This window comes from Sylvia atricapilla, chromosome 24 (genome assembly GCF_009819655.1).
Source record: "Sylvia atricapilla isolate bSylAtr1 chromosome 24, bSylAtr1.pri, whole genome shotgun sequence".
Taxonomy (NCBI): Eukaryota; Metazoa; Chordata; class Aves; order Passeriformes; family Sylviidae; genus Sylvia; species Sylvia atricapilla.
The window spans coordinates 6,715,196-6,729,131 of record NC_089163.1 but is presented as its reverse complement, the minus strand read 5'-3'; the positions used below and the strand labels follow the sequence as shown (position 1 = coordinate 6,729,131).

General features: G+C 52.5%; 1 protein-coding gene across 5 annotated transcripts in view; it reads left to right on the top strand.

The window, feature by feature from the left end:
- The first annotated feature begins 843 nt into the window (after positions 1–843).
- Positions 844–13,936, top strand: part of EPB41 (erythrocyte membrane protein band 4.1) — a 95,656-nt gene continuing 82,563 nt past the window's right edge. The window contains exons 1-2 of one of the 5 annotated variants that reach the window (XM_066335255.1): positions 968–986; positions 8,543–8,636. Coding sequence is in view for 1 of the 5 variants with exons in the window: in XM_066335238.1 (XP_066191335.1) it covers positions 10,001–10,019 (19 nt within the window). In the remaining 4 variants the exon portion in view is untranslated. Of the gene's footprint in view, positions 987–8,542; positions 8,637–9,879; positions 10,020–13,936 lie in introns of those variants that run through there. The other 4 variants (XM_066335226.1, XM_066335242.1, XM_066335243.1 and 1 more) reach the window with 4 other exon arrangements.

Below are 13,936 nucleotides of genomic sequence, written 5' to 3'. Positions count from 1 at the left end.
TGATCCTCACCGGGGAAGGCTTACGGAGGGTGGGGCGGGTGAGGGGGGACAAAGGCCTGTCACGCTTGAGCCGCGTGGTGTTGAGGTTCTGAGCTTGGGGCACGATCTGGCCCGTGGACCTCTGGCGGCTGCAAAGGCCCTGGGAGAGGCAGCGGAGGCTACACAGTGACGGTCCTCGTCAGAGTCCCCAGGGCGGTGACCACTGGACGGCACCAGGAGCCTCCCCATGGGCAGGTTACGGGGCCGTGCGGGGCCCGTGGAATGCTGGCGGGACCCGGCTGCGGAGCGTGACCCCGGGGAGCACTCGCCTACTCTAGCCCAGGCCAGGCACCCAGTGCCACCGCAGGGCCACCACCGCCAAGCCAGCGGAGACGGCAACGAGGCCCTCGGTGCTGAGGCCGAATTCCACCCTGCCGCAACCTCCATCCCCATCCTCGCGGGGGCCTATTCCCCCTTATCTCCGCAGCTGCCGCCTGCGCGGCACCGATAACCCGGGCGTGGCCCGAGAGATGGGGTGAGGTTTGGGGGCACTTCATCGACCCTGACGCTCTTACCGGCTCCAGCCACGCCGCAACCTCAGGACGGGGACACCCCTGGCTTCTCCAGCCCCCAGCAAGGACGGGGTTTTCCTTAAGGAAACTTTGGAAAATTGTGAAAATAAGAAAAAAAATAAAATCAACAAAAGTCCTGATTTTGCCGGTTTTAGGGGGATTTTGGGGATTTGCCGTGGCGCGGGGGCACCTTCTCCTTATTTAGGCCTATGACGTCACGGGGGCGTTGGGCGGAATCTCCTGGCCCCGCCTCCTTGGCGTCACCATCCGGTCCCGCCCACTGCAGCGGCGCGCGCTGGCCCCGCCCCTCCGCGCTGACGGGCGGGGGCGGCAGCCAGTGGGCGCGGTCAAAAGGGGCGGGGCTCGCGTGGTGGCGTCAAAGGGGCGGGGCCGACGGTGCAGGTGGAGACAGTGCGGCGTGGAGTGGCGGCCCCGGTGAGCTGGGGGTCACGGAGGGTAGTAGAGGTTCCTCAGGTCTCAGGCAGGTATGGGGAGAGAGAGGTTTGGGCAGAGGGTGACGGCTGTAGGGGTTAGGCAGCTTATGGGATGCGGGGGTGCTGTGGGGGTCTTGGGGTTCTTTGGGGGGTGTAGGGGTCAGGCAGGTTCTGGAGGATTTGGGGCTCCCGAGAAGGACCCATGGTGGGTAAGTCTGTTCATGGGCTGCGAGGTTATAGGGAGAATTGTGGTGCTGTGGGGCACATGGGGGCTCGGGCTGGTTATGGAGTGGAGGGGTTGCCAGGGGACATGGGGTACTGTCAAGCAGGGGATCTTCGGCTGGATATGGGATGACCTGGGGCTGCGGAAACCAGGGGCACCCGTAGAGGTCAAGCTGGATGTGAGGTGTTACAGGGTGCTCAAGGGTTTGAGGGGGTGGGTATGTCAGTCTAGGTGTGGGGTACCCACGGTGACTGAGGTGTGGAGCAGAGGGTTATGGAGAAATGGGAGATATTCAAGGGCTGGGGAAGACTAGGGGTAGCACCTGCAGCGCTCTCAGGAAGCTTATGGGGCAGAAAGGAAGTGAGGTGCTCTGGAGTGGGGGGATCCCCAGTAAGGTCAGGCTGGGTGTGGGGAGAATGGGGTGCACTAGGGCTGTCCTAGAGACTCTGAGTGGGCGGATGTGGGGTGGAGGGCAACCCACAGTGGATTCAATCTCAGAGGAGGTGAATGGGGCCCTGCCTCACGGGGAGTGCCAACCCTGGGACTCGGATGTTTCTCCCCGTACTGTTGTTTCCACTCGTGCAGTGGAGGGGAAAAGGCAGGCGGAGTCTCGGAGAGTGGAGTTCCCCTTGCACCCCACAGTCACGGCAGCAGCACTGGTGTCCCTTTCTGAGAGGTGGCAGCTCCCGCTTTGGCATCTAAGTCCAGCTCTGGTTCTTGGAGCATTCGGTGTTGCGGGGGCTGTGCCCGAGATGCAGCAGCCTGTGGCTTCGGGGTGGCTGCGATCTCTCCCCGAGATCCTGTCTGCGCCTGTTGGGACGGTTCCCAAAGGCGGCGGCAAGTGGCCGAACTGCGGGGCGGCGAGCGCCGCTCCTGCCGTCCATCCCTGTCCCGGCGCCGGTCGTGGCGGCGCTGAAACCTCCCATCAACCTCCCCATGCCCGTGGGCGGTTCGATGTCTTCACATCCCCTCCTCGACGGGGACAATTTGCGCTGATTTTGCAACCGGAGGGGTGTGCGGCGTGCCCGGCGGTTCCTGCTGTCTCTCCCTCTCCTGAATTTCGCCCTGCTGCAGTCGTGGTGGGACGAGAGTCTGGACTAACAGAGGATGTTAGTCCCTGCCCTTGGCTGTGCCGGTGGCGTCTGCCTTCCCCGCTCCTTGGCGGGGTCCGAGGGCTGGTGAGATGGCAGGGGACAGCGACTATCTTTAGGGCTGTGTTGCAATGGAGGGGTGTGCCTTGGCTCGGCGCTGCCGGCAGCCGCCTCCTCGCCCGAGCATTGACTTACGCCGAGGCTCCTGCATCGAGAAACCGCTTACTCTGCGGTTCGTGTGAGGGGCTGTGGTGGGGCTTCGGTGGGGCTGTGAGGCTGAGCCAGGGGTCGGACAGTACGGGAGCTGATGTCAGTCGCATGTGCCCTGGATGAGGTCAGGCTGTGTGAGGTGTGCAGGGCCGAGGTTTGGGGTGCACCGTTGGCCCCCGGCGCTGTCACATGTCACACGTGCTCTGCCGCTGCCCGGCAGCGGGAACAGCTGAGCCAGAGCAAATGGCCAGCATGGGAAAGGCTGGTGGTGCAGGAATTTCTGCTGCCTCGTGGGAGAGAAGTTGCCCTGGGGCACGGGAGCAAGTTGGGTTCTTGCAAGGTGCATCCCAGAACAGGTTCCCATCTCTGTGCTCCCTTCCCGAGGCTTAGTGGAAACACAGATGCAGCTGTAGGAGAGAGACAGAGTCAGGTCTCTTTTGTGTTGTCCTTCTGCCACAGTAATCCAGTTAGTCTGTGGGAGTAATTTGCACTGGAATTGGGGTGACATGGATCCGAGGTTCCATGTTTGGCTTAATCCTTCCTCTGAGCCATTGCCCTGCTCATGGTCACTGTGCCTGTGGTGGTGCAGCTGCACCATGTCTGCCTCTGAGAGGAGGCAGCTGAAACTTGTGGAACAATTTGAACCCCCCCAGGAGTACAGTTCCTCTCCCAGCTCCAAGGCCTGTGTAAGATGTGGGTCTCCTCCAGCTCATGGTGCTGGCAGCCCCTCAGTTTCTCTGACAAAGTGGGGCACACGCTGCTTCTGCTTGTGGTGATGATAATGGCGAGTCAACAGCAGCAAAAAGTTGATCTGTGCCTCAGTCTGCTTCCTACGATGGTTCTCAACATGTTCTGTGAATGTGGGGCTCTCCTGTCCCTTTATTTCACTTTTCCTCATGCTCAGGAGAAACGTCAGGCCTTTCAAGAGGACCTGAAACATGCTGAGGAGAGAAAGTGCCTTCTCATCTGCAGTGGTGCTGCTGGATGGGGCTCCCTCTTCCTGACACGCAGCCTGGCAGCTGCTGGAATTGCCTGCAGCCGCATCGCTCTGCACATCCCCCCAGGGTGGCACAGTCCTTTCAGAGCCAATGGTGAGGAGAGGATCTCTCAGAGAAAAGGCAAAAACTTCAGCTGTTTTCTGAGGAGGGCACTTTGAAGTTATGTTACTGATTTAATATACAACAAGGTTTTTCTGAGCTCCCTCCCCAGCTATTCTCTGGAGGGCAAGGCAGACTGCAGGTGGTCGCTGTCCCAGAGGGCAGGAACTGTCCTATCTCTGCTCAGCAGTGTTTCACCTTTCTGTTCACAGCTTTCAGCTCACACAGGAAGAGGCTCGAGACCGTGGTAGCTGGAAGTTTAGGGTCATAATTAGCTCATGTTCACGCTGGATGCTGTGGTTGGACGTGTGATTTGGGAAGGGGGCCGACTTGCCCATTGTTAGGACGGAGATGTTTCTCAGTGAGCTGCCCAGGAAGGAGGGGCATGTCTTGGTTGTACTTTTTATGAGTTTTGCTTCATGCACTGATTTGTGTGAGCTCTGAGATGGGATTCACCAGGAGGGGCTGCAGTTGGTTGTCCTTATTTAGGCTGGGAACAGCACCTGGGGGATAAGCAGTCTCACACAGTGGTTATCGCAATGAGGCTGTGATGGTTCAGGTCCTTCATACCATGACATTGCGACTTTGTCATGCCATCCCCTTCTCACCTGCTGGGAACAGCCAGGGTGGGCTGGCTGGGGCTCTGGGGCCTGACCAAAGCAGCCACCCTGGCTGCCCACGTCTCCCCACTAGAGGCTGCTGATGACTAGAGAAATTATTTTCTGTCTCTGTGCTCTGAGAAAGCAGTGAGGTGTGGAATTTGCAGGGCTGAATATCCTGGTCTGAGCTTTTCCTGCTGATTCACCTTGGAGACAGCAGTGCACTTTTCTTGGCAGTGGCCAGGATCAGGGGGCACATCTGCTCTCCTGCCAGGCCCACAATAGATCTCCCTACTTCATTAAGTCTTAATTAGGTAAATGCACCGGGACCCATGTTTGAGGCCATTGCCAGGGGACATGGATCATGCATGTAGAGCCAGGTACTAGGGATGCTGGCTACCATCCTGCCTTGCCTCAGGGATTTTTCCAGCTGGGTGCTGAATGTGGAATGCTTTCAGGCTCTTGTATTGTTTTCCCAGAGGATGTGTGCACAGGGATAAGCACTTCAGCCCTCTGGCATGGCCCAACTGGAAGAAAAGCCAAGGATTAGTTAAAGCATGGAAGGGATCCTTCACCTTTGGGTGCAGCCGTGGTAAAGCCACCCTGTAAACACAAGGTATACTCTTCATCCAGGCCACTAAACACCTGGGCAGGATGGGCTGGAAAACCGGGACCCTGGGAAGATGATTAATCACAAAAAAAAAAGGCGGTATAAAATGAAAGGCAGTGGCTGCTGCAGTGGAAGTGCCCAGGAAGGACTTTGTGGTGTTGCACAAGGCCTGCTGCCTTTGCTGGGTCCAGGCAGTGATGGGTGGGCAGTGTGGTGCCAGCTGGCTCTGGCTCAGGGCGCAGCTTTCCTGACAATGGCAGAGCAGTGCTTTACGTAATCTGGATTTGCCAAACAAGCTTGAAGGTCTGGAAAATCCTCCTGCTATTGTTCATGCTCAAAGTTTGCTAAATTTCCTGGTTTGATCTGCAGGGCTGGATTTTGTTTTGGGACCATAGTGGGGGAAAATGTACTTTGCACAGAGGGAAGAAAAGGGTGTTTGTGATGTTTAATCCCAGATCTGTAGATGAAACTATTTTTGTGCTTCACAAGAGGTTCTGAGCAGCTGCTCGCAGCTTTGTAGGGCTGCAGGACTCTCTCTCTATCCAATTAGTATGGTTTGTGTCTAGTCCCCTCCTGATGCCCCCTGAGAAAAGCCTGGACTACCAGATGAGGACGGGGTGCTGTGGGCAGGGCTCACACAACCACCATCTGGGCTCTCAGCTTACAGTCTGTGTCAGGACACAAATGCCATGTTGGAACAGATTTTGCTGTCTCAATCAACTCAAGTTGAATCCTAAGGCTCCAAAACTGCTCATTGGCAGATTTTAGGAGAAGAGGCCTGATGGGACCTTGGGATGTTTTGTTGTGCTGTGTCAACACTGGTAGTGATTTCCTGGTGATTTGGGGCAGCTGAGAACCCCTCTGGAAGATGCTGAGGCTGTGGGAGCCACCCCAGGCCCATCCTGGCCTGTGTAAGCTATTGGCTCAACCTGGACATGTTTCCTGGTCCCTGAGAAGCAGTTTGGGGCATGGGGCCTGCCCTTGCTCCTCCATTTGCTCACCTCAAAGCCCTTTGCCAACACAAATAAAGCCCCTGTGTGCTATTCAATTCAATGAACAAATCCTGTTAAAATGTTCTCCATTCATTTGTGAATGGATGACTGAGAAACCTGACTTTTCCTTCCATTCCTGGGAAAGGCAAATTTTGTAACAAGGAATGAGGTGAAGTTCTTGCTGGTCCACTTAATGTGAGGCAAGTTTTTGAGCCCTGGAAAGCAGCAGAGGAGGAGGAGGAACCCCAGCCTGATGGCATGACTACATCCTCTTATTAGAAGGTGGCTTCGAGCGCCTTTCATGTAGGTAATTACATCTGGCCACAGTTGACCAAAACTGGATTTAAGGAGGGGATGTGAGGCTTAGCATGTGCTGGGATCCTGCAGAGTTGACTGCAGTGGCATTACAGCAATCTGGTAGGTGCTGCTAACAAGGCAGTACAGGACAGTTGTGGGGGAGCTCTGACCTTTTGGGTCTGGAAAACTCAGTGTTGGCACTGACTTCAGCATTATGGTGGGGAGTGGGGTGGACTGATGCCTCAAAGCATCACCAGGGTGTTAAAGCTGTGTATCATGCTGTGTGTGACCTCTGTGGCCTGATCCCTCTGATTGCTGCAGTGGTTGAGGTGCTCACTGGATAGTACTAGTCATCCATGAACTTGTATTTCTATATCCACTCTCCAAAACCCCTTGGAGATGGGGTAAGTTGCTTGCGGGCACTTCAGAACTTGAGGGGAGCTCTTTGTCTCTGCTGAGGGTATGTATCAGACAGGACAGCATGAGTTGCCTCCCTGTCCCCAAGTGAACTCAAACGCTGAGTGAAGGAGGGCAGATGTTAGCCCGGCACAGAGCCATGGTGAGCTGTAATGTGACTTTGTGCCTCTGTGTTGGTGTCATGCTGGAGGTGCTGTGTCTGATACGGAGGTGAACCTCTCCCATATGGCTGGCATTGTCCTCGGCCAATCCGTGGCCGCTCAGAGGCTCACAGGCTTGCAGACAGGGTCAGCACTGCTTGAGAATTTCCTCGGGTGCAGGCTGGAGGCTTTTAATACCAAACACTGTCACCTGCATCATGGCATGGCCTAAATCTTGGCCCTAAGGATCCACTGGCAGCTGGGCACTGGCTGAGCAAGATGTCCATGCCTGCTGGAATTTTTTTTTAAGTGTTAAAGTAAAGTAAAATGGTTTTGAGTAAAAATGAAATAAGATTTAAACCTACTACTGTTGGATTTGAGGTGCAGCTCCTCCCAGGGAGGTAGCCTAGAGAAACCCTGCCTTTCTTGGGAAGGTTATGTGGCTCTATCCCAGTATGCTGTGCTGACAGATCCCATGCCTCGGCTGGGTGCCAAAACTTCAGCCTTCTAGGAAAGGCAGCAGGAGCTGGTATGGGTTTTCTTCTGCCATCCCATGGGCACTTGGTGATGTGCGAGCAGTGTCCCAAGTCACAGATGACTCACGTTGTGGTTGCAGCACTGCTTACTCCATCCAAGCTGCCTTTGATTGGGAACATACAAGTTATCCAAGTGCAGAATTGATCTGTGCTGCTGACCAGGGTTATTTCTGATGCTGCTGTTTTTTTTTTTTTCTGCTGTAGCATGAGGTGAATGTGACTTCAGCAGCTGCTTGACTCCAGCAGTTTCCATCCTGCCTTCTCTGTAAACTGTCTTCATTCTGCTCAGCTTCCTGGCCCCTGTCCTGGTCAATATGAGGCTATTATTGGAGCTCTGCAAGCCACAATAATCACATCCAAGTGCTGGACATCAAACCTCCTGGCAGTGCTGGGCTGGATGAAGAAGCTCATTTGCATAGGGGGGTTAATTCTCTGTATGCTTTAATCTCCGTGAACATCTGTGTTCTTTCCGAGGCTGGGGATATGGGAGCTCTTCAGATTTCCCCAGGAGGTGAACATAGAGAGAACTGCTTATTCTGTGTATGCTGTAAACTGCCCTGGGTCAGAGCAGGACAGCCTTATTAGCTCTGGGAGCAGTTGTTCCTGCATCTTTGGGCAAGGAGGCATCGATGTATTGATTCTGTCCTGGAGGCACATCCTGAGGAGATACAGGGAGGAGATAGGGGCAAAGACTAAAAATGGAAACCTCTGCAAATACTGTCCAGTATTCAGTCCCAAACATGGAGGGGCTGTGACCAGTTTGGCTGGCACCCTAGGGGGCTGAGGTTCCAGGGAAGGCTGTTGATCTGAGGAGAGATAGTATTCTAAGGCATCTCCTGGCCATCCCAAAAACCCTGTCCAGGTTGTGGCAGCCCCTGGGGTGTATCACACTAGCAACCACTACTGTCTCTGTCCTTGTGAACTGCTCGATTTGAGCCTCAAAAGCTGCTTTGGAGATTGGGGTGCTCACATACAGCACCAAAATCAGGGGATCAGTGCCAATAGGTGAGCTGCACTAGCATCTCCAAACCTGTGCAGGCTGCTGCTGGCAGGGAAGTTCTTTCTGCAAGCAACACCTGAATTCTTCCTCATTTTTTTTCCTCACATTTGGAGCCTGAGGCTCTGCAGACTGTTTACAGCCCCAGCTGGGATCCCACTCACCACGGGCAGAGGTGACATTGGCTGCAGGTGCTTTTGAGGAACACCTGTCCTGTGGGTCAGCACAGCCCTACTGAGGCTGCTGCTGGCATTCAAACTCAGAGGGAATAATGCCTGCCCTGTAGTTAAGCTCTTCTGCTCCTGTTCACCACACTAATGAGCTGTCTCATAGATATGCTCCTCACAGCTGATCTGGATCCTCTGTGTGGCTCAGAAGCTGGAGGTGACTTTCCAAGAAAGCCACTTGCAAAGGGCAAGATCTCCATCCCTGTCATGTTGGGGTGAGGTACGTGGGCTGGGAACCTTTGACTGTGAAGGCTTTTCCCTGACTACACCCTGCATACTGTGAATTCTTCTGCCAAGCTACACCCTAGCTCATTGGTGAGGAGAGCCCTTTCCTGCTATTCATGCTGGCAGGGCTGGGCAAGATGGAGGTGTTTTCCCAGCCTTCAGCTGAGGGACTGAGGCTGCCTCTTGAAAGGAGAGCTGTTCTCTACCTGTATCCAGGTTGGATGATAACGCTTAAAAAACAAATGGTGTTCCAGCTCCTCTCCTGGTTCAGTAGTTTGGATTTTCAGTCTTGATGGAGATGATGACACTGGAACTGTTGGCATCATGGTGTATCCAAAGGATGGGTGGGTATGGGCTTGTGCCCTTCTCTTCACCTGGTCTAGTGGAAGATGTTCCTGCCTGTGGCAGTGGGTTGGAATGAGATGAGCTGTAAGGTCCCTTCCAACACAAACCATTCCACGATTCAGGATGAATGTTGAGTCCAGCATCATGCCAGAGTTGTGCCACGAGTGCTCGACTGTGTGCTCGTGCAAGGCAAGTCCCTATACCTTCAGTGGGGCTGTTGTATGGGCTGAGGATCTGGATGAATTTCAGGCGCTGGTGTGTGCCCACCGGAGCGCACAGCCAGCCTTGCCACAGCTGGGAGCCCCGTTGCTCTCTTGAATGTCTTCATTTAGTTAATGATCCTTTGGTTGAGAGGATTAGGGTTTAGAGGCCTCTGGCCGAGTGTTAATTAAATTAAGGCTCTTGGTGTTTTGTGGAATTTTTGAAGCCCACTAGAGGGCTCAGTTGGAGCCCAGTGGAGCGGGGACCGGTGGCGCTGGGCAGTGCCCAGCCCTCCAGAAGTTTGCACGGTAAGTTATATAAGTCCAGAGGAACTGGACGGGTGCAGCAGTGCACGGGGCCCGCTTGCTCCCGGTGCCCGGCTGTGCCCGGGGCTCGGCAGAGCCTGCTATGTGCCCTGGGGCCGGCCCGGAGGCGGCACTCCCGGGAGGCTGGCAGGCGTGGGGTGCCTGCGTCACTCTTCGCTGTGTTATCAGCGTTAGGTAATGCCGAGCTGTTGTTTTTGGTTTTTTTTTCCTCTCCCCACTTGGTGCTTACATTTCTGAGAAGTGGCTGACCGTGAACATCCGGTTCCACCTTCACTTCTGGAGGAATCAGATACTGAAGTTTGTTCTGTTGCCTTGCTCATGTGGGTACAAGTGTGATCACTTGGCTTTGTGGCTCCAGGAGTTTTTTTGTGGGGGGTGCAAGGGTTTTTCGTGTTCAGCTGGAACTGCCTTTTAACCAGTGTCTCTTCTTTCTCTTCTATCCGCTGTCCGATGGATTTTCCTGTCTGGCCTGTGCGGTTGGCATGGCTCTCTCGTCTCTGGGTAAGTACCTGCTTTGTTAGATCAGTGGGTGGAAATGGTTGAAACGAGTTGCTTTGACTTAATGATCGGACCTATTTGAATAATGAACTGACCTGTTTATTCTGTCTTAAACTCTGAAACGTTGGCTGTTCTCAAACAGCATGATTTATTGTCCGTGTGTGTGTACGAAGATTTAGGATATCGAAAAGCACTTCGTAGGCCTGGAAATTGCTGTATTTTATAATATGAAGGAGCCTCCAGTAGTAGTTTTTCCTACCAGCTTAGGCTGTGGGGCACTGACCTGAGGAGAAAAACACACTAAGTGCCAGCAAGTGAGCAAATGGAAGGGAAAATATTTTTGCAAATGGAAAGCAATGCTTCCTGTTCTTCCCAGGATGTCTCCTGACATCTGTTGGTGGCAAGTCGGTGCTGTAGTTGTGAAAGGGGCCCTCTCATGGCAGTGGACCACCTTGTGCTTTGCAAACCATGGGTGTCTGGGGCTTTGCAGCTCGGGGAGGAGCCCGAGGCTGTTCTGGCAGAAGAGGAGGGGAAATGTGTGTTGAGCTTGGAGAAGAGCATCAGGCATTGATGTTTTCAGTATGTGTTCATGGAGAGCCTGCTTTGCATGGGGGAAAAATTGCCTGGTGAGGTGGATTCTGATGGTTTCCCTGCAGAGGTTTGGTGCCTGGCATGAACTTGGCTGTGAGGTGGTGTTTGTATATTAAAGCATCTGAGGACAAGGTGTGCGTACTCAGGGTGGAGGGAAGGAAAGGATCTGCTTACTGAAGCTTTTTCTCTGGATGCAGTGATGCCTTTGCATCGAGGTTGTGTTCTCTAGAAACTTTAGTAAGTTTAAATTTACTTATTTTTAAAATACAAACTACCCTCCCGCTAAGCTTTTCCTCTCCATCACTCCTCTTCCCCAGTAACATCCTCTCTTCTCCCAGTAAGGAAAAGGGCTGAGCACGTTTAGAGCAGCTCTGCTTTGTGCCTGAGTATTCCATGTGCTGCCAGTCATTGATAAAAGACTTGAAGGGAAAGCAAAGGAAGGTGCTGGGAACAGATTGCTTTATTCTTAAACTCAATATCATTATGCAATGCCTCATGGTGGGGCAGGAGAGATTAATCAAATACAAGTAGAAATCTGTTGTTCTTACTCAAAAGTCAGCACTATATTTAGAAGATGAGCAGTTGCCTCCTGATCTGAATGAGCTTTGCTATCAAATCTCCAAAAGCAGGATTGTTAATTAACTAGAAAACCTGCCTTCGTCAGAGGTGCTGAGCTCCAACTCCACCAAACGCCCAGCAGCCATTTGAATGCAGAATAAAACTCTCTGGTGTGAAAGGTACTTCACAGCTAGAAGCTGCTGTGAACTTGGATCTGGAGCAAGCTACAAGTTCTCGCTTGCATGATGGTTGGAATGAGCTAATGAGAGGCAAAACTGTACCAGCACAGCAGCTGCAGCTGTGCCAGGATAGCCTGAAGCAGGTCTTTTGCCAGAGAGTAGTCCTGCTCAGTACTTGAGCAGACCCTCAGAACAGTCACCCATCTGGCTATCTCTGTATGACAAGTCTCTGGTCAAGGGTGAATTTCTCCCTTGGGAAATCCTGCTAACCTGGACAATCTCTGGTTTGCTCTCCCCAGAGCAGTCTCCATGTTATTTTTGCCTGTTTTCTTGCATGTATCGCACAGAGGGAAGAGAACTGTATTTTGGTGGTTCTGCTTGGTACAGGCTTTGGAGATTTTGATCCTGATATGAGATAAAATTTGCTGCTTGCTGAATAATTGGTGTCAATCCTTGTCAGCAAACAAAGAAAGCCACGTGGTACCTTGTAAGGGATAGCAAAGATAAAGGGGATGTGGTACAGTTTCACTGGCTCAGGGACAGCCCTCACCTCCCTCAGTAGAGAAAGCAGTGGGCTCAGGTTGCCTCTCCATCTTTAAGCCTAGCTTATCTCGTAGGTAAACATAAAATGCATAGGAGTTTTAGTAAGTTAATTTTTCCTGACCTGGTAAGTGTTAGGCATAAGTCCTGAAAGTAACACATGAGCAGCTTCCATGAAGGGAAGCCAGGAGAAGCTGCGGGGCAGAAACTGTGAAGGAAAATGCTGAAAATGCAACAGGAGTCTCTGTTGGGGATTTTGCGCTTTACCTTCAGGCTGAGATTTGCATTATGTTGCCATTATTTAAAGCCTGTCAAGAAGTCTAAGGTGAGGTCATTGCTGAAAAATTGTTCAGAGCTATGTCTGAGGTGGTACGTGCAGAGTATTAGAGCGTTTGGGCTCTGCCTTTCCATAGGGTGGCACTGGTGATACTGGAAGCCATGTATCTTTATGCTTAAGCCATGTATAGTTATCTTTGACTATAGATGTTGTTTCTTGCTATCCCAGAATTCATAGGTGACCTGGAGAAGGGCACTGCTTTGCAGAGCCCTTGAATAGCTTGTTGTGTTGTGAGTTTGGGTCTCTCCTTAGTTTTTGTTTACACAGAGCCCGAAGGTATAAGGTTTTTCAGCACCTTTCAGTGAGACTTTCTTCTTTAACCTCTCCTGTTGGTCGACAGTGCCTGAACATGAGCCCAGGTGGGCAAGAAGCCAAATGACACATGGCCTGTACCAGCACTAGTGTGGCTAGCAGGACCAGGGCAGTCCCCCTGTACTGGTCACTGGTGAGGCCAAACCTTGAATCCTGGGGTCAGTTTGGGACCCCTCACAAGAAGAAAGACATTGAGGGGCTGGAGCATGTCTACGGGAAGAGACAGAGCTGCAGAAGGGGCTGGAGCAGCAGGAGCAAGTGGGGGAGCTGGGGTGGCTCACCCTGGAGAAAAGGAGGCTCAGGGATTACCCGTCTTTCCGCAACTCCTTGACAAGAGGGGGCAGCCGGGGCGGGATCGGTCAGGGAACCAGGGACAGGGCGAGAGGCCTCAAGCTGTGCCAGGGGAGGTTTAACTTGGATATTAGGGGAAAAACTTCTTAATGGAAAAGGTCATTAAGCACTGGCACAGGCTGCCCAGGGCGATGATGGACTCCCAGTTTAAAATCCGTGTAGATGAGGGACTTAGGGGCATGGGTTAGTGGTGGGTTAATGGTTAGACTCTTTGATCTTGAAGGGCTTTTCCGACCTAAATGATTCTATGGAAATGTGGCAGCAGGGTATCTCTTTCACTTGTCCCACCCTGTCAGAAGAGACCATCAGTCTCTGATGTGGTGTCAAGTTCTAGGGCCTGCTTAGCTCCGTGTTTTCCCTTTGTTGCTTTTTAAAGCTGTGAAAGCAGTTCTCATTGTGGCGTTCAGAACCGCAGTGCTGCCCTCTGAATTACCATCTAATTAAATGAAAGCAAAAATTCCAAAGCAAGTGAGCTTTCTGTTGCATAAGAAAAGCTGTTTTAGTTGACCTAAAAACCGACATTGAAAACCAGCCTAAACAGAGATGCTTTCCCTCCCAGCTCCGTGGGGCCGTGCAGAGCAGTTGCTACTGTTCTTGGAGAGCCATTCATGCCATGGCAGCTGTGAGCCCACTTCAAAACAGTTACGCCTTTGAGACTTGCTTCCCTTTTGCTTGATGGTTGGAGAAACCCTGCTGTGGAGACAAATAATTTGAAATAAAAGAAAGCAGCTTAATGATTATTAGCTTTTCTGACGCAGCCTGCAGTGAGTGCAGGGTGAGATTGGCGTCTCCAAGCTGCTGCTGCATCTCCTGCTCCAGAGATTTATTGTGTGCACTGTTACGGTGCAGCCTCAGTGGACCTGCAGAATGCCCTGAACTAACAGAGTTGTTATTTTAGTAACAAACCTTTTCAGATTCTTGGTAATTAACTGTGACAATGGCAGTATGGTTCCTGCCCTCAGCCCCCTGTCTCTCCATTCATGCCCACAGCTTTCCCTGGCAATGTTATCCCCCTTGCCCTCCTCAATTTCTTGGATTCTGTCTATAAATAT